The sequence below is a fragment of the Triticum aestivum genome, chromosome 7D, assembly GCF_018294505.1.
Source record: "Triticum aestivum cultivar Chinese Spring chromosome 7D, IWGSC CS RefSeq v2.1, whole genome shotgun sequence".
In the NCBI taxonomy this organism is placed as follows: domain Eukaryota; kingdom Viridiplantae; phylum Streptophyta; class Magnoliopsida; order Poales; family Poaceae; genus Triticum; species Triticum aestivum.
In genome coordinates this window covers 635,386,180-635,406,198 of record NC_057814.1, presented here as the reverse complement: position 1 = coordinate 635,406,198, position 20,019 = coordinate 635,386,180, and the positions used below count along the sequence as shown (strand labels likewise).

Below are 20,019 nucleotides of genomic sequence, written 5' to 3'. Positions count from 1 at the left end.
ATCATGAAGGGACGTTGGATATTCGCTTAAGGTAAAGCATAAACCTGCATCAGAATTTTTTTTCCGCATTCCATGTGTGCAGGCTGCAACCCCTGCAATAAGCAAGGTTTAAAAAAGGGTCTTTTACATTTGTGTTCCTAACTCGAACCCACTAATCGGATTTGCCCCTAATTTTGAAGTCTGCTCAAATTTGCCCCTCTGCCATTAGTTACCCTTATAGAAACGCCCTTCTACACCGTTACCGTCCGGTCAAAGGGGGTTGACCATCTCGAAAAAATAAAAAAATCAAAAAAATATGAAATTTTGTGGGATCAAAGATACTCAGGTGCGCAAGTTGCGTGCAAGTTTTCGTGCTTTTTAGACATACCAGGAGCTCGTGGCAAAGGAAAACAATAAATCTATACGCATGTGAATGGTAACTTCAAAAAAATAGCAAGAAAAATAAAAAATATGATTTTTTTTGGCATCCAAGGTGCTCTTGTGCACAAGGTGTGTGCAAAATTTTATTGTGTTTGGACATTGTAGGAGCTCGTGGACAAAAAAAAATTGGCTCAGAAAAAACTTTGGAAAAATACACTATTTTGTTCTTTTGCTAGAGCTCCTCGCATGTCATTTGATAACAAAAAATTTCACACACCTTGCCCACCCGAGCATCTTGGTTGCCAATTTTTTTTATATAAATTTTTAATTTTCTTGCTATTATTTTGAATTTGCTATTCATAAGCGTACAGATTTATCGTCTTCCTTTTCCACGAGCTCCTGGTATGTCTAAACAGCACGAAAACTTGCACGTCTGAGTATCTTTGATCCCTCAAAATTTCAGATTTTTTTCGATTTTATTTGCTATTTTTTTGAGATGGTCAAAGCCCTTTGACAGGACAGTAACGACACAGAAGGGCAATTCTATAAGCGCAATTAACGGCAGAGGGGCAAACTGAGCAGGCTTCAAAATTAGGGGCAAATCCAATTAGTTGGTTCAAGTTAGGGACACAAATGCAAATGGCCCTAAAAAAAGAAGCTGCAGGAGACCAGGGACAAGGTTCCTTTGCCTCTTGCCGAACCCACCACCAGCTCTCTCATTCTGGGGGGCAAACATTGTTTAGAGCACATGCTTTTGCTTTAGTAGTGTCCCGCATAAAGTGCACATTTCTTGGCTTCTTCTCCTTACCAACATCTTTGTTTCTCCCTTTTTAACGCATCACTATCTTTTTTTCATGCGTGAAAACTTTCGATCTATTCATCATGCATTGACAGTACAAAGATCATAGAAATATGAAAAATATATACTTTTCGTTCCTTAATTCTTGAAGGAGTCTGGATTTAATCCCTCATCAATAAAACAGGACAACTTGTACCTTGAACATTTAGTGCCAGACAAATTTCGTTCCTCGACACAACTGAAGCGGTTTCTGAGCTAACTTGGCATGTTTTTGATCGGTCATACTATCCTACCCATCCTATCTCTTCTTCCCTACTTTCTCTAATGGGCATTTCATGGAGCACTTAGAGTGCAGCGGCTGCACGAGCGCTGTGGTGGCATGCTAGGATGTAGGTGGCGATGACGCCTAGCTAGCCCTGGTTCTGAAGCACGCGTGTCTCACTTGCTGTGCCGACTGGTGTCCCTATTGCTGTGTTGGCCGAAGGGAATCGTGATGCAGCTCATCGGGAGTAGCACGGGTTGCCAGTAGCGGCATAGGCCTCGTCCACGGCTCGCCATGTCTAGGCGCTCCACCTTGTCGTCGTAGTAAACCACACCAAAGGAAGCGACGCCTGAGGACCTAGATCGCCGACGCCCAATCGTCTTCATCAACTCCGGTGACCGTCGCCGCGTCGCGATCTCCTCCTTCCGCAAGCTCCGCTTCTCCCTGTCAGCTTCTGTAGCTCCCCGTTGTCCTACCGAAGCCTCACACGTCCTCCCCAAGAAGCCCCTTGTCCACGAGCTCATCCAGCAGCGGACCTGTGCTCCACTGCCCGCTGCCGTTGACGCAACCGTGCTTATCCTCCATGCTTGAGCACGTGTACGTGCTATGGGTGTGCACCTGGTGGTCTCTCCTCCACTCTCCCCAAGCCTCCCCATGCCATCTAGCTCGCTGCCCGCCCATCGCATCCATGGGATATCGTCGCCTACGAAGCTTCGGCCATCCCGCGTGCCCGTGCTTGCTTTACCGTCTCCTTTGCCAGGTTGGAATCAAAAACCACGCCAAGTCAGCAGCGAAACCAGGTGGGCAGATACAAGGGACGAAATTTGTACAATATGAGAAGTTTGAGATGCAAGTTGTCCGACTTCACCGTTGAGTGACTAAATCTAAACTCTGCCAAGTACCAAGGGACGAAAAATATACTTGTGTCTAGAAATAACAAAATAGTATTCACGTCCGTGGACTACCTAGCGACAACAACAAGCAATGGGGCCTGCCCAAGTTAATCTCGCGTGCTGGACGCCCCGTATCCTACCGTATCGACAAGTACATCGTACCTCTCACAAGGACCAAAGTTCTAGTATATGCACTTGAGAGAATATAGTCGGTTCCCAGCTTCCCTCCATTCCTCCCACGGCAGCATATGCTTCAAATATTCCACGCTTGCCTGCCGGTTGTAGCATCGACAAGCGCCAGTCCCAGCAAATGGCTCAAAGGTTGCAACATACTTGGCGCATGCTCGCGTCGCAGCTCCCATTAGGTGAGTTGTTTATCACCGTAACAGTTGTCATTTATTTATTATATAAAAAAAGACAGCCAGATTTGTGGATGGGAAAGACGACGTTCCGAATCGACACTTCGAAAATTTGACGGAAGAGACAGAAACATGACATCCCGAAGCTGCTATATTTTGCCATGTCGGGAGTAAAGAAAGCCACATAACTGCCAAGATCCCAAATTCCCATGGAATGATACCTTTCTTTTGCGGGGAACCATGGAATAATACCTTCCATGGAGAGAGCTCAAAGAGGAGGTAGAAAACTCAATCGAGAGGCATTAATCTCCATGGAATATGCTTGGTATATCTTCTTCTTACCTAAACGCTCTTATATTAGTTTACAGAGGGAGTACATCTTATTTTTGACGGAGCTTTACTCCTCCCCCGAAGAATTCTCTCCTTGGTTACTTTGACCAAAAGTCCACCGTACCTCTCACATGAAGAAATCCTAGTACTTTATATGGATAATATAGTCAGTTCCCTGCTTCCCTCCATGCCAACCACTGCAGGCAGCATATGCTTCAAATATTCCAAACTGACCAACCCCCTCCTTCACGCCATAACAATGTGGCGATGCCTCCCCACAACTCGACCGTATCTCCATGCCGCATTGGCTCCGGGGTGGAGAGATAAGTTCCTGGCGTACAAGCGCCTCAAGGTGCTCGTCCGACTCGTCTCCGGCTCCTCGCCGCACCGTGCCGCAGCCGAGGCCGCCTTCGTGCGGCTCCTCAACGACGAGGTCGACAGGTTCAATGTCTTCTTCCTTGAGCAGGAGGAAGAGTTCATCATCCGCCACAGGGTACGTACATAACATGCCTACTGTTGAATGTTGATGGAGAAAATATACTGAAGATGTAACTAAAACAATATGCAGGAAGTAAGGGAGACGGTGAAGGCGGTGGAAAGCGAGGAGCCGTCGGAGGCGGAGATGAGGAAGGTGAGGAGAGAGATCGTGGATTTGCACGGTGAAATGGTGCTGCTCCTCAACTACAGCGCCGTCAACTACACAGGTCTGTTTCCTCTCCTCTGGCTTGACAATGTGGAGGCTCTTTTCTAGTACGGAGTAGCATTTTTGGGCACGCTCTGACAAAAAGGAAATTTGGAAGGTTTTTTTTTAAACACAATTTTGGAAGGTTCTTGGAATTGTAAGTTCGCGGTAGTATCTCAAGGAATTCAGAGCTTTAGACGAACAGAAAACAGAGTACGCAAGAAGCTCTGCTTTAATTTTGTCATACAAAAAGCAACTTTCGTTACGCTTCGACCTTCGGAGACTAGTGAGTCTCTACTCAGCTCAGTGGGTTGGTTAGTCGTAGCTTTCCTCCACACGACCAGCTGGATTTTTGACTTGCAGAGAATATTCTCTATTAAGCCCAATGGGTTGGTCAGTCGTACCATTTCTCCCCACGACCAACTGGTCTTATGACTTGGCCAAGATCATTGAATTTTTTTGGGTTGAAAACACAGTATAGACGGCTTGATCACACCAACGGCTTGATTAACAGTATCGTGCATAAATCATGGAGAGGACGTCGTGTGTATAGCAACGTTCAACTTAGCCATGACACAGATCATTGAACCGCGGCAGCGCAAGGGGATATTTCAAACTAATCTCTCGATGTGGCAACCCTCACTAGTCACTACCTTACTTCGCTCGCTTTTGACCGTGAACTTGTTACATGGGAGGGCCAGTCCTGCTCGTGTCTACGCATGCCACCTTCCCAACACGCATGCTTGCAACTAATATGTACTCCCTCTGCAAGGAAATATAAGACGTTTTAGATCATTCTAAAATGTCTTATATTTCACGTTCGCTAACAAAATAGCATCTGACTATTTACTGTCCGGTAAGAGCTTCTACGGCCGGGCGCCCCAAACCCTCCTCAAATGCTTGGGCGGTTCGCCTAGTCATTGACCGGTCACGATTTTTGACCCAGACGGACGCATCAAACGGGCCTCAAACGTCTAGACTGGCCGGCACCCCGATATCCAGCCCAAATATGGGGCGGATATGGGGGCACCCAGGCACGCCCGCCATGTCGGACCCGGCCCACACTGGCCCACCCGACCCTACATATATTGCTCCCTATCCGCTCGCCGGATCAAACTCTAGTCACTTCACTCCACTCCCCTAGTGTCCATCACGACTCCATAGTGTCGGCTTACTGGGCGCTCGTGACTTCTGCGGCTGGAGCCTCATGGTCCCGGCAGCCCGAACACCTCTTCTTCCCCATCACTGGTTGAGCAGACTATGAGCCCCATCGGGAACGGTGACCCGCCGTGGGAAGGAGAGGATATGGGCTGTCGAGGGCCATATCTTGGCGGAAATGGCAGCGGCGGAGGAGGTTGATGTGGCGGTGCGGGCAGCCGCAGAGGAGGAAGCCATCTGTGCCCGCATTTTTGAAGAAACGATAGCGGAGGAACACGCGCGCCCTCGCTCGAGAGCAGAATTGGGCGGTCTGTGCCATGGCTGGACTGTCACCGAATGAGTAGAAGGCGGATAGTGACGGCGAGGACAACTCCGTTAACAAGCAAATCTGGCTCGATCCATACTACGTCTCTGACCGGTACTTCCGCGAGAAGCACAACAAGTGCGCCGCGAATGGCAAGGGCAGCAATGGATGAACTCCAGCATGGCCAAATATACCAATTTTTGGTAGTCCGATGGCATGTATAGTTAGTACGGATGGAGTAGCCGAGCGATGTGTGTGCATCGACGTAGTTGCATGAGTTTGTATGGATTTGAGATATGATAATTGAGGTGTCCAGATGTGGATTACATTATTTGAGGGATGCCTGGCCAGTGCCTGCAGATGCGCCTGGGTGCGTCCATGCCATGGACGGACTGCCACCAACGGAGGAGAAAGCGGACAATGACGGCAAGGACAGGTCCGACGACGAGAAGATCTCGCTCGATCCGTACTATGCCTTCGACCGGTACTTCCGCGAGAAGGACGGCAAGGGCACCGAGAAGGGCAAGGGCAGCCGTGGACGAACTCTACCATAGCCAAATATGCCAAATTTTGGTAGTTCGGCATGTTTAGTTAGTAGTGATGGAGTAGCCGGGCGATGTGTATGCATCAACGTTGTTGCATGAGTTTGTATGAATTTGAGATATGATAATTGGGGTGTCTGGATGTGGATTACATTATTTGAGGGGTGCCTCGCCAGTGCCCGCCGACGTGCCCGGGCGTGTCCGTGCCATAGCCGTACTGCCACCAAAGGAGGAGAAGGCGGACATTGACGGTGAAAGATCGTGGATGTCGCCTAGAGGGGGGTGAATAGGCGCTTTAAAATAATTACGCTTTAGGCTTGAACAAATGCGGATTAAACCTAGTGGTTAATTTGACAAGCACAGAACCTACAAACCTATGTGCACCAACAACTTATGCAAAGCAAGATAAACAACTAAGTGATAGCAAGATATATGACAAGAAACAATATGGCTATCACAAAGTAAAGTGCATAAGTAAAGGGCTCGGGTAAGAGATTACCGAGGCACGCGGGGACGACGATGTATCCCGAAGTTCACACCCTTGCGGATGCTAATCTCCGTTTGGAGCGGTGTGGAGGCACAATGCTCCCCAAGAAGCCACTAGGGCCACCGTAATCTCCTCACGCCCTTGCACAGTGCAAGATGCCGTGATTCCACTAAGGGACCCTTGAGGGCAGTCATCGAACCCGTACAAATGGCAACCCTTGGGGGCGGTCACCGAACCCGTACACTTTGGCAACCCTTGGGGGCGGTCACCGGTACCCGTCAAATTGCTCGGGGCGATCTCTCCAACCTAATTGGAGACCCCGACGCTTCCCGGAGCTTTACACCACAATGATTGAGCTCCGAACACCACCAACCGTCTAGGGCGCCCAAGCACCCAAGAGGAACAAGCTCAAGGGTACCAAGCACCCAAGAGTAATAAGCTTCTCAACTTGTAACTTCCACGTATCACCGTGGAGAACTCAAACCGATGCACTAAATGCAATGGCAAAGGCACACGGAGTGCCCAAGTCCTTCTCTCTCAAATCCCACCGAAGCAACTAATGCTAGGGAGGAAAATGAGAGGAAGAACAAGAAGGAGAACACCACGAACTCCAAGATCTAGATCCAAGGGGTTCCCCTCACATAGAGGAGAAAGTGATTGGTGGAAATGTGGATCTAGATCTCCTCTGTCTTTTCCCTCAAAAACTAGCAAGAATCCATGGAGGGATTGACAGCTAGCAAGCTCGAAGAAAGTCAACAATGGAGGAAGAACACGAGATCAAAGGATAAGGTTCATTGGGAAGAAGACCCCCTTTTATAGGAGGGGGAAAATCCAACCGTTACCCCCCTAGCAGCCCCGCAGAGAGCGGTACTACCGCTTGGCCCCTTAAGCGGTACTGCCGCTCCCCCTCGCGGAACTGCCGCTGGACCCTGAGGGTACTACCGCGGTGGTAAGGGCGGTACTACCGCATGAGCGGTACTACCGCCTCTACTGCCGCAGCAAGTACCGTAAAACCCGACACGGAAAAAAGAGCGCCCGAGATGAGGCGGTAGAAGCACGTAGCCGCAGCGGTACTACGGCTGGAGGCTCCAAGCGGTACTACCGCTGTGGAGCAGTACTACCGTTTGTAGCACCCCAAGCGGTACTACCGCTTCGGCCCGCGGTACTACCGCTGGGAGAAAAACAGAACTGCCAAAACTTCTTCATATGAGCTCCGAATTGAGCAAACTCAAGCTTGTTGGATACAAGATGACGAGTAGCATCAAAACAACGAGTGGTTATAGTAAGAAGAGGCAGGGGAGGTATGCCTAACAAATAGAGGAGTGAAACCTCCAACCGAGAAGAACCGGCATAACCTCCAACATCGAAAACATCATAGAAGATGCGAGTGAGCTCCGTTTTTGATGAACTCGAGCTTGTCATCAAGATGACCATAAGCTCCAAAACTCACAAAGAGAAGAACCAAACAAGAACCAATAAAGATGATGCAAGGATGCAATGGTTTGAGCTCTCTATGAACGATACGATCAAGCTACTCATCGAGAGCCCCCCTTGATAGTACGGCAATCGACCCTATAGCCCGGTCTCCCAACTACCATCATGAGACCGGTAAAATAGAAAACCTATCAAGAGCAAACCTTTGCCTTGCACATGGTCCACTTGAGCTAGATGATGACGATCTTGACTCCCTCAAGATGGACCACCTTTCTTGATTGCGTTGGCTCGATGAAGACTAGTTGATTCCTCCCCCATACTCCACTATGGGTGAGCCACCCTTCCGCACATCTTCACAAGTCCATTGTCACCACAATGGCTTCAAGCATTTGATCTCTTCGTGATGCTTTACTTGAACTTGCCCGCTTCACTTGAACTTGCACACCGCAACCTAACCCCACAAAGAACTCTCACGAAGACCATGGGTTAGTACACAAAGCGTAATTGACAATGCTTACCATACCATGGGATCTCTTGATCCCTCGGTACATCTTGTGCGCTTTGTGTGTTGATCAACTTGATTCACTCTTGACTTAGTCTTGATCAACCTTGACTCTTTCCAACTCTCTTCATTTGGATGATGTCTTGAAGGTAAACATGAATGATCACACAATCTTCTTCTTTAAGACATGCTTGCAATAAGCTCAACTCTCACATGACCAATCTTTGGATAATTCCTTAATAACACCTTGGTCACCACATAAAATCCTTGAAACAAACACATGGACTTCAAGAAATGCCTATGGACAAATCCTTCAAATATAACTCAAGGCAACCATTAGTCCATAGAGATTGTCATTAATTACCAAAACCAAACATGGGGGCACCGCATGTTCTTTCAATCTCCCCCATTTTGGTAATTGATGACAATCACTTTCAAGAGAGTTTATACAAGGAATTATGCATCACCATGCAATACAACAGCCAATAATGCATGCATATGAGGTGCAAATGCTTAGGAACAAAACCAAAGCAAGGAGAATACTCTGAAGACTTCTCCACAAAACTCTCTGAAACTCCTCCCCCGTTGGCATCGATTGCCAAAATGGGTGAAAAGCTTAGAAGGCCAATATAAAAGATGTTCCTCCAAAAATTGTGTATTTCTCAACAAGAGAGTGGAATGCAATACACATGTCCAGCGGTAAATACTTGGAGGAAGACAAACTATATTGAGGTCCAAAGATTGCACAAGAATGATATGCCACAAAGACATAACAAAGAGAGAAACAAGCAATCAAGCTATCAACAGATACCAATTGAAGCGAGCTATCAAAATATACCAATTGAACCAACTAGACCAAAGATCCTACGTGCCACAAGAATAAAAGATATTATGATATGAGCAGAGGAGTGTTCTAAAGAAACTAGAGAAGCTCCCCATGATTTGTGCACATCAAGAATTTTGTATTTGGATACAAAGTGCACAAAATAGGATCATAGCTCCCCCAAAATCAATAGAAACTCACAACAAGCACACGCGGGCAAGTAGGAAACAAAGCCTAGCACAAGCAACCAACAAACGGTTGAGACATATAAAGGAGACAACTTAAGAGTAGGCTCAACCAAAATGATGTGTGTGAGTCATGGCAAAGCACTTGAGAAGACTAATGTAAGGGTGAGCAGTAAGCATCAACATAGTCTTGAAAGAATGAGGCACATGGTGCAAGGCCTATCATTCCCACACACAACTAGCAAATGGGTTCACAAGCTTACCAATAAGCATATAAAGAATCTATGCTTGTGACAACCCATGGTGAAGATATAAAAGAAAGCTTCATCAAGATGAGGGATACCAATTAAGATAGCAAAAGCCTTGTAAAGACAAGCATGAGGAAAATAAGCTTCACCACACAAGAGTGCATCAAGATGCAATGAGATAAGACACGCACTCAAGGCAAAAGCTTTCACAGAGCCACCAAAGAAATAACAAGAAAGACAAGGTGGACGTGAAAGAAAGGATATCATCTAGAGATGTAATTTCTCTCAAGTGTATAAGGTTCTAGGTAGACAAAATCATGATGATATATATCTACAAAGAAGGATGTACACCCGAAATAGTTACAACATGAAGGAACAAGATATCCAAAAGGAAGTCATACATATACCAATAAGATATTTGCTTGAGAGCATAGTACATGGCTAGATATGGTCTTATTGTATGTAAATGAATTCCAACCACACGAACATCAAAGACATCACAACTAGCAACAAGAGATCATTGTTGGGATGCTTTGAGAAAGAAAACAAGTATCACAAGGAAGAATGAATACATGCCATGATACAACCTACACAAGGTTGATGCAAGAAATGTGTGCATGAAGTAGATGAAGATACTTGTTACCGAGATACCATTGGAAGGATGTAGTAGATACCAATCGAAGGTAGATAGTAGTTCATTGATCATCCTAGCTTGACTCCAATAAGCACATGGTGACAACACCTTCCTTGTGAGTGAACCGAGCATCCAATGCATCTCCAATTGTTCCTAGAACAACAACACAAACAAAATGGTACCCAAACTCAATGGGACCAAAGATTTAGAAACACCAATATACATAGGACAAACTCCACATAAATATGTGCATATAGATATGGAAATGAAATCCATGCACATCTCATCCAATTTGAGACTTGGTGGAGTTTCCCCTATATATTGGGTCACAGAAAGAAAGCATGCCAAAGATACTACATGAAGTTAATATGCATGCTCAAAACTTCCCAAGAACCGAAACCAATTGACAAAGAAATGCCAAGTGAAAAGGATACCAAATGGAGAAATAATCACTTGGAAGATATCATTGAAGATACATCAAGGAATGAGATATCCATTGGTACACACTAAAATAAGGATGTCAAACTCCCAAAGAGAGGATGGTTCCAAACAAACCAAGCTCTCAACAAAGTTTCATGATGGCACAAAGTACCAAAAAGAAAGCGGCTTGCCTTCCACCAACACACACTTGATAAGGATCACAAGAAGAGTGTTCTAAAGAAAATAGGATAGCTCCCCCACGAGTTGTGCATTACATAGGATTTGCATATGAATACAAAATGCACAAGGTGGGATCACCACTTTCACTATATCTAGAAAACACTAGACAAGAACAAGAAATAAACAAGATCCACAAGTGGTAGGGAAGACAACGGGAGTTGACACAAACCTTGGCAAGAGAAAGGGCAAATAAAAGCAAAAGCCAATGTAAAGATGATCAATAAATTGTACCACACATAAGTGACTACCAATTGTCAAAAGACAAGAAGTATTTGAAAATAATTTCCGGTGGTAGATAACAAGGATATCCAACATCATCTTCACAACAAACACAGGAAAATTGCCACTGGTAGAGCTAACATGTCACCTAGGAACAATATAATACATGTTGGTCATGTAGGTAGTGTCAAACGATATGCAATCGTGGTACGCCTCACCATAAGATTTTCGAGATAAGCCATCCACCCAAAATATGTTGACAACTTTGTCCTGTTCATCATATTTTACCTTATAGAAGAAGTCTGGATCGGTTTTCTATATATCCTTGAAGTGCGCAATTGTCTCAATCATGTCACCCTCCTTTGTGTCATCTCTACGGAAACTTGTACACACATTTGTTATTGCCTTTGGTCCGAACGGCACCATCATCTTAGATCCGTAGAACTCTGCCATTATATGCATCATATGTCCTGCATAATACAAAAACAAAACAATATATCCTTTTTTAGTTGCACGAATGCGCACATCTAGCTGCACAGTAATAGGACATGTGTTGGCACAGAAGATAACTGCAGGAAATGGACACCTAGCTACACCTTTTTAAAAACACTTTGCACTTTTTGCATACAGGACATTGTGTAGTTGCACAGTGAAGGCAATCTAGTTCCACAACAAGCACCAAAGTGATATAGAAACAGCATGGGAAGTTGGACACCAGTTGCACAGTTAAGTCATTTCAGTTGCACAGTAATACCATAACAGTTGCACACTGGACTGCCTAGAGGGAAACTTAATTCTTTAAGGGATATAGAAACACCACACCTGTAGTCAAGTTGCAGTTATACAAGATGCGCAAAAACTCCTTTTCATCATGTGAGATGCCTTGGTGGTATCTCAAGTATTTGGGCAACGAAGGTTTGTTCACCAGTGGATGATTGTGGTCACGAACAAAGTGCGTCACCTCCCATCGCCCATCTATCAGCTTCACCAACATTTTCGCCTTGCTGAGTCTGCTTTATTGTCTCGCGTTTCCGTTTCTTCTTCTTCTTACTAGGACCAGCCTCCTCTTCAGCAAAGATTGGAGGTTCATCTTCCATTTCCTCATCACTGTCAACAGGTTTTGGATCTGGAATAGGGTCCAGGACAGGAGGAGCCTCAGATCCTCCATCATCAGCTTTTGGCTTCTTGAACTTGTTGCAGCAAAACTGCTGTTTTACCAATACATTGGTGTGGGGTGTCCGCCTAGAGGTGTTCATCTTGATAGAGAAACCCATCCATAGGGCGTAGCTGTTGTAGTGATCCTTAGCAATTTGAAGGCTGTCAAACCTCATGCCAATATAGGGTTCCATAGGTTGAGAACCAGCCTCATCCTCTCCTTCTTCTCCTTGCACAGCTCTGTCAACAGCCCCAGCTCCTAGCTCAGTCCTGGTTGGACCAAGAACATTTGTCGCGGTTCCCGTGTCATCAAGAGTATGGCTCTCTGACTACAAAGACACCACTACAGGGGCACCATGGGTTGATGACTGGCCTGCCACATTGTCATGGCCCATAGGGTTACCACCACGACTTGCCTGCGTGTAGTACACGGATCGCCTATTTTCGGTCCAATTTCCTTGTGGTATGCTGGGTTGCTGCTGATCCATATCATGAGGAAGCTCATTGAGATCAGGAGGCAACTCATTGAGATCAAGATTTTTTTTTCCTTTTTTTGGATGCCGCCACACACTCCCTGCACATATAAAAAAGAAGAAAGTGATGTCATCAGTTGTTAACCATAGAAAAGAGTGTTTCAAACAACCTAAAAACTTAGTAAGTAGGCAGTTGCACACCATTTTATGACAATCTTAGTTCCAAAAGCAACATGTCTATAGCAGAATATTTTATTATAACAGGCATGCATTTTTTTGTTTGCACAGAGTTGTTATGTTAGTTGCACAGTTTGCAGTAAATAGTTGGCAAGAACATGACTTCTTTTTACTACAGAGTTTTCTGACTTTTTCCTCTGTTTTTGTTGCAATGATCCACAAGTTTTCTGTTGGCAGGGAGCTGATTTTGATTTTTCTGAACATAATTGGGACACAATTTGATGCTACTTTTGGAGATGCAAAATCCAGGTGAAAGAAGAAAGAAGAATTGGATGACAGACTATAGATATATGTTTTTCGTCGCCGTTTCTGTTTTTACTTCCAGTGTATTTGAACATATTTTGACAGTATAGCTTTGCAATAGGTGTGTTACCAGAATATATGTGTGGGACAAGTATATATGCGTGACTACTTTAATATGGTTTATGGCTTCAATAACCTTGTTTATTTCTCTGTTGCACAAATTGCTGCAGAAGTTTCTATTGATCATTGTGTGCTTTTCACAAAAGTTCTTTTGTTTTTGTTGCCGTACTGTAGATTTTTGGTTTTGGCTAGAATAGATCTTTCAGTTGGCCAGGATGCATATATCAGTTGGCCAGCATGCATGTTTAGTTGGACAGTCAATGTGTTCAGTTTGCTAGAATAGATGTTTCATTTTCTCATGATGCATATATCAGTTGGTCAGCATGCATGTTTAGTTGGACAGTCAATGTGTTCAGTTTGCTAGAATAGATGTTTTAATTTCCCGGGACGCATATATCAGTTGGCCAGCATGCATGTTCAGTTGCATAGTCAATGTGTTCAATTAGCTAGAATAGATGTTTGAATTTCTCAGGATGCATATATCAGTTGGCCAGCATGCATGTTCAGTTGCATAGTCAATGTGTTCAGTTGGCTAGAATAGTGTTTGAATTTCCCAGGATGCATATATTAGTTTGGCCAGGATGCATGTTCTGTTGCACAGTCAATGTGTTCAGCTGGCTAGAATAGACGTTTCAGTTGGCCAGGATGCATATATCAGTTGGCCAACATGCATGTTCAGTTGACTAGAATCATGTTTTAGTTGGCCAAAAAATATGTCTTAGTTGACTTGTTAAACACATAAAAGGGGCAGGGGAAACTTGCCTGGCATGCATGTTTAGAAAACATGTTCAGTTTCACTCTCAAACCCTATGTTAGTGTGCAGATGCATGGAGGAGGGTGTTTATAGATGTGGCATATCTACTCCTTTTTTGAAGCAGCTTCTCCATGGATTTGTTGATGGATCCATGGAGGAGGGTGTTTATAGATGCAGTACAAGAAAGGGGAGAACTGAAGAGGGGCAGAGAGGAAGTACTTGCCTGATGTTTGCTACCTAGTATGGGTCTGATCACCCTGCCCTTTAGATCAATTTGTTGAAGCAGATTCTTCTACTTTTCTGCTGCCATGGCGGCTGTACAGGAGGAGGAAGAAGGGGCCTTGGATCCCTTTCTTTCGTGGAGGTCAAGAAAGTAGCGTGGGAGGGGCTGGGGCGAGCGAGCATGGGAGGGCTTGGGACATGGGGGCGAGCGAGCTTGTGGACAGCTGGCCACGTGAGGGATCGCTTTTCTTTTCGGGATTGGGTGCTGCATCGCTCGGTTTGGTGGCCGCTCGATCCCTATTTTTTCAGTACCGCGCGGGGGGACAGGAAGTTGCCTTTTATGGCTGGCCGCTCGATCGCGCTAGTGGACAGCCGGCCGCCCACTAGATGCGTCCCTAGTTATATCTGAAAGAAACACGAACACGAAACCTAGGCATGAGCTCATACAGGCACACACCAACGGCTAGCCTCATATCCCCATGATGTGTCTTCCACACGGATATATATGAAAAAAGCCTGTCCGTGATGGTTTCGGAGTCATCACGTAGCTAGCTAGAGTAGGATTCGAAATAGCGGCCGCCTCGAGTTAACTTTGCTTGTTCTTATTACTACTGTACTATATATACATCTAAACACACCGTGAAAATTGAATGGCAATTAGCTAGCAATTAGCCGGCTCTCGCCCCAAGCGTGGGCTTAGCTTCCGGCCGGCTACCCGTCGTGTAAATACGTACGCTTCGTCGCCATTGCCGCACGTACTCGTCAGATTGGGCCAACAGCAGCTGCCAAGCTCGGAGAGAAAAACCTAGCTAGCGGCCACCATGGCACCAGGACTGCTGCCGGAGTATCATTTGAGAAAAAAAGGACCACCGCCGGCCCTCCCGGACGAGCTCGTAGGAGAGATCCTGCTCCGCATCCCGCCCGACGACCCCGCCAGCCTGCTCCGTGCGACCCCGCCAGCCTGCTCCGTGCCTCCCTCGTCTGCAAGTCCTGGAGCGAGGCCGTCTCCCAACGCTGGTTTCGGCGCAGCTTCCACGATCTCCATCCGTCACCAACTGCGCTCGGGGTTCTTCATGACTGGCATGACGAGGCCATCCCTACCTTCATCCCGGCCACCGTGTCGCCGTTCTCCCTTGCCGCCCCCGACTGCTTGCTCTGGCAGGCCGTCGATTGCCGCCACGGCCGCGCCCTCTTCCTCTCTAAGGACCGTACTGCGGAATTCCTGGTGTGGGAACCAATCACGGGTACCCAGCAGCGCGTACCTATCCCCGTGGCGTTCCAGTTCGGCAACACCACCGCAGCCGTGTTCTGCGCAGCTGGCGGGTGCAACCACCACGACTGCCACGGGGGTCCCTTCTGCGTTGTCTTTGTCTTCTCCGTCTATGATGAAGACGCCGGCTACGACTTATATGAGACGTCGGCATGCGTCTACTCATCCGAGGCCGGCGCCTGGGGCGAGCCAACCTTAATGCGCGACGAATTCCTCATGGACTTCACATATTATTCCAGCGTGCTTGTTGGGAGGTCTTTCTTGTACTTCATGACATGTGGTGCGTTGATTCTGGAGTATGACTTGGCAAGGCATGGACTGACTTGGTTCGACACACCAGACTCTTGCCACTCTAAGGATGTTCCCACTTGCAACCTCATGCTGGCGGAGGACGGTGGACTAGGACTCGCCGAAGAATTGAATCCGCATCTGCAATTATGGTCAAGGGAGGTAGTGGATGGCCGATGGGTGCCGGGCCGAATCATCTACTTGGAAAGTTTGCCGTCCCTATATGGTGCTCCCGTGGGTGCACAATGTCCAGTGTATGTGTTGGGCTTCGCTGAGGAAGCAAACACCATTTTCGTGACCACGGATGCTGGCCTCTTCGCTGTCCAAGTAAAATCAGGGAAGGCGACCAGGGTGTGCGATGATCATGGCTACGGCAAGCTGATTCCAATCGCTGGCTTGTACACTCCTATGCCCAGAGGTGAGCACTTGAGAAAAGAGTCGGCTTCCAGTTGTTAGCTCTCCTTCAATAGCAACATTACTTCCCTGAGGGAGGTTAGCTTTGGGAGTTGCTGTTGAGTTGTAAGGTGACAGTCTTGTACATGCATGTACGTGTATTTCCGTTGTAACTGTAGGGCCTAGCTAGCTAGTCCTACGGCACCTCCTTCTCCTTGTACATTTATGTCCCAGCTGCTTGTAGGAGAGATGTGTATTCGACGCGTTTGTTTGACAACTGGATCGCTGTTATTTGTTTTCCTCTCGTCCGATCGATGCGTTCGCCAACTACGTGCATGCGCCAACTACGGAGCTCGGAGAATGCATGCGTGCGTGCCTAACGTACTCTCTCTCTCTCTCTCTCCGGTTCTTAATAATAATAATAAAAGGATCTCTCTCTCTCGCGCCGGTTCTTATAATAATAATAATAATAATAATAATAAGGAACGATACGCGTGCACGTTGTTTGCCACGACACAATCTCTCGTCTGTTTCTTTTTTGCACGACACAATTTGTGGTCACCATGGCTACGTTTGATCTGCCCGCCCTCTTGCGGTAAGAGCGCAACCTTTCTCTCGATCTGACCTTCTTCCTTTCTTTCTTGAAAGAAAGAAATCTTGGGATATATGGTACTTACAAGTTACAACTCAAGCTGGTGATGAGTTTCTTGTGATGTAGATGGTTGTAGACGATATACTTGTCAGGCAAAGATGTAGTTGCCGGACAACAGCTTGGTAGTTGGCCGGATATGGATGCAGGTATACTCCGGTTGATGATGGATTAGGTGTTTGTCTATCTATAAATTTCTTGTAAAGGGAATTGACTACTGGGGAACCTATTAGTTGGTTGAAAGAAATAGCGAAATCCATTGATATTGGAACATATTTGCTCAGAAATATCAAAAATTCAAGTAAGTTGCCACAGATGTTTATTCAGTGATTATTTTATTGGCTACAGACACTGTGTTTCAGTGTAACTAAGTAGTATTTTGTTTTAGAAGTAATTGAGGTTTTTTTTATCATAGTAAATAAGGAATTTTATAGTTAGGCGTGTTTCCTGTTCATTACCCTAGTTTTGGTCCATTTTTCTATTGTTGTTAACTAGGTTGTATAGTCACATATTAGTCCAAAAAGGTCCTAAAGATAGTTTGTAGGATCGAGAAGATAGGTCTAGAGGAGGGGGCGGCAGGATGAATAGACACTTAATAAACCAAAGGTGCACTTTTTACTTTTCTTGGTTCTTAGGCAGATTTGCAGAAACAATATGTATGCTTCATTGCACACGTTCCACCTGTCAGCGAGAGTAATAAATAAGATTAGCCTGAAAACTTTGGGTTGGGAACTTGGGATTCTTGAGAAGTAGAGTGTACTCCTGCCAGTGATGAACTGACCTTGATTGCGTCAATGCGCAGCACCGGATGTTGTTGTCCGTCTGCCGCCGCCGCCGCCCTTGTGGTTGTTGACAGCAAGCTCACTGTCTCGAGTGTCCAGTCAGGGAACTCCTTGAACCCGCCGTTGTAATGGCAGCGCCACGAAATATTGCTTGCCATCGGCGCCAAGACGGAGACTCTAGGGCCCGCGACGTCGGAGGACAGGGTTAGTCGCTCAAGCATGGGTGCTGTTATGTTTATCTTGCGTATCCATGTCCGATGATCTGGGGTGTCCTCAATGACGAGCTCTCGCAGCGACAACGAGCGCACCGTGATGTCAAGTAGGAAGCCGCCGGGTAGGGTGTACCTGAGCACGCGCAGGCGCGGGCAGCGGAGGACCAGGTCCTCGAGGGCGGAGTAGGCCGCGGAGGCGCAGCCTGAGAGCACCCCCCGCGGAGTAGGCCGTGGAATGAGACTCTTCCTCCCGGCCCTCGCGTCGTCCCCTTGGGCGACTCGGGGGCGACTAGGGTTCCGCCGCCGCCGCCACCCCCCTCCACCCCCTTCCTCCCCCTCGCCGCTACCAGAGACGGCCGCCGGTGAAGGTGGCGGCGGGGATCTCGGCGCTCCTCCCCCTCTTGGAGGCTCGTGGTTCCTGGGGCGGCGGCCCTTGCCGGAGAGGCGACGTCGTCGGGCGGTGGGCGGCGTTCGCAGGGGGTGCTGGCCAGCGGGCCCGGCCGCGGGGGCGGCGGGTGGTTGGTGGAATCCGGCCGCGGCGAGAAGCTTTCTCCATCAGATCTGGAGGTGCGAAATCCCTATTCCCTGCTGCCTCGCTCTCGCCTCTGGTGTGGGCTAGCGTTTTCTGGCTCCGGCGTTGGTGCGTGTTGGTGGTCAGCTAGGGAACCGGGGGAAACCTTGGCTGGTCTGGCTGGCCCGGCGGCGGCAACGCCCAAGGGCGCTGCTTTCCTCCATGGGGGCGCCGCCGAGGTCCCCTGCTCTCCACCCCAATCCCCCTGCCCGGGTGAAAACCTTTATCCTTGGCGGATTTGGCGGCGGCGGCGCCTTGCGCGTCGTGACCTTGCTGGAGGCGTCGTCAAGGGTGCGGGGCTCGGTTGGGAGGTTATGCAGGTGAGGGATTGAGCTACCCCCTCTACGTCGTCCGATTCCTTGAAGCTTGTCTCCAACTAGTTGGGCATGGACTGTGGCGGAGCAGCCGGCGAGATATATCCCAAATCGATGTGGTCATCCTATGTCCACCTTGCGATGTGAGGGCGACAATCTTCTAGCTCTAGGGTGAGCTTCTCGAAATCCCGACGGTGCGGCATCTAAGAGCCATGGCGAGGGGGAAGGGTCCCTCTTTGGTGATTGAGAGGGAAGATGTTGGTTTCTTTCTTCTCTAGGTGTTCCCGGAGCACGGTCCATCCTCGAAGGTCGGCTATGTCCTGCTGTGCTGCTCAGTTTCTGCTACATATGATCCTAGTGTGGAGTGCTCGGCCTTTGCTAGCTGCAATTCATTTGCGGCTTGTGGAGGTTGTAGTGAGTAGGCTTTCCAAAGTTCTCCGTTGTATCGTTCTGACCGTTGTAAGTTGGGTTGTCTGTTGTAATTCTTAGCCGGTTGATGGCTTTGTTAATTCAAAGCCGGGCTCTTCGCGAGCCTTCGTTCTAAAAAAAAGAGCACCAACGTCGTCGTCGTCATCGTCATCTCTGGTGTCGTCGGAGGACCAGGTTCTGTCCATTCTCTGCTTGATCCCGCCGACCGATCCGGCAAGATGAGCAGTGACAACATGTAATGTTACTTCTCTAGTCTAAACACGCACTGAATCACCATCACTTGATGTAATTAATTACCTTTGAATGGACGGATGAAAAACTGCAGCTCCGACGAGGCATCAAGACGGGAGTTCTCTGCAGCTACAGTTGCAGGTAATTAACTTCTGAATGCCAACTAGTAAGTAAATCCACTGTTGGCTGAAAATCGATTGTTCTACAGAAGCCGAAGTGCTAGGGGAGTTAATTGCAAAAAACCATCACATTTAGGGTATCAATTGCAGAAAACCACCTAGTCCATAATTTTGTGCAAAAATCACCGCGTTTCTAGTAAACTTTTTGCAAATTGCACTGATCAGGTGATTTGGCCTGATTGATCATTTTCTGACAAGTGGGGCCGGATTGTAAGGAGACGATTTGGTAAAATATTGACATACACCTCCCTGGATTTCACAAAAACACTCTTATTGAAAAAATGAAAAAGCAATCAGCCCCCCTTCCACGCCCGTCGCCTTCTTCCTCTAAGGTGGTGGCTGGCCACGGCGAGGCGGCCTCCGGCGAGACGGCCTCCCTCCTCCCTGGCCTTGCTCGTCGGCAGGGCAGACTCCCTTCGCCCTGGCCTTGCTCGTCGGCAGGGCGGACTCCCTCCGCCCTGGCCTTGCTCGTTGGCAGGACGGCCTCCCTCCTCCATGGAGGAGGTCGGAGCTCATGGGCGGGACGCCCAGGCCGCTCGACGCCCAGGAGCGTGGTGCCGTCTGCCGGAATCAGCTTTACCGGCGCGAGCTCTGCTGCTCGCGACCTTGAAGGCTG

General features: G+C 47.6%; 1 protein-coding gene and 1 pseudogene across 1 annotated transcript; both read left to right on the top strand.

Moving 5' to 3' along the window:
• The first annotated feature begins 3,262 nt into the window (after window positions 1–3,262).
• LOC123171497 (SPX domain-containing protein 3) lies at window positions 3,263–13,106 on the top strand. The gene is made up of 3 exons (XM_044588972.1): window positions 3,263–3,496; window positions 3,572–3,707; window positions 12,924–13,106. Exons 1-3 carry the CDS (start codon window positions 3,263–3,265, stop codon window positions 12,929–12,931), a joined length of 378 nt encoding a protein of 125 aa, XP_044444907.1. The 3' UTR covers window positions 12,932–13,106.
• Window positions 13,107–14,171: 1,065 nt separating this feature from the next.
• LOC123171496 (uncharacterized) lies at window positions 14,172–16,099 on the top strand (annotated as a pseudogene).
• Window positions 16,100–20,019: the final 3,920 nt, after the last annotated feature.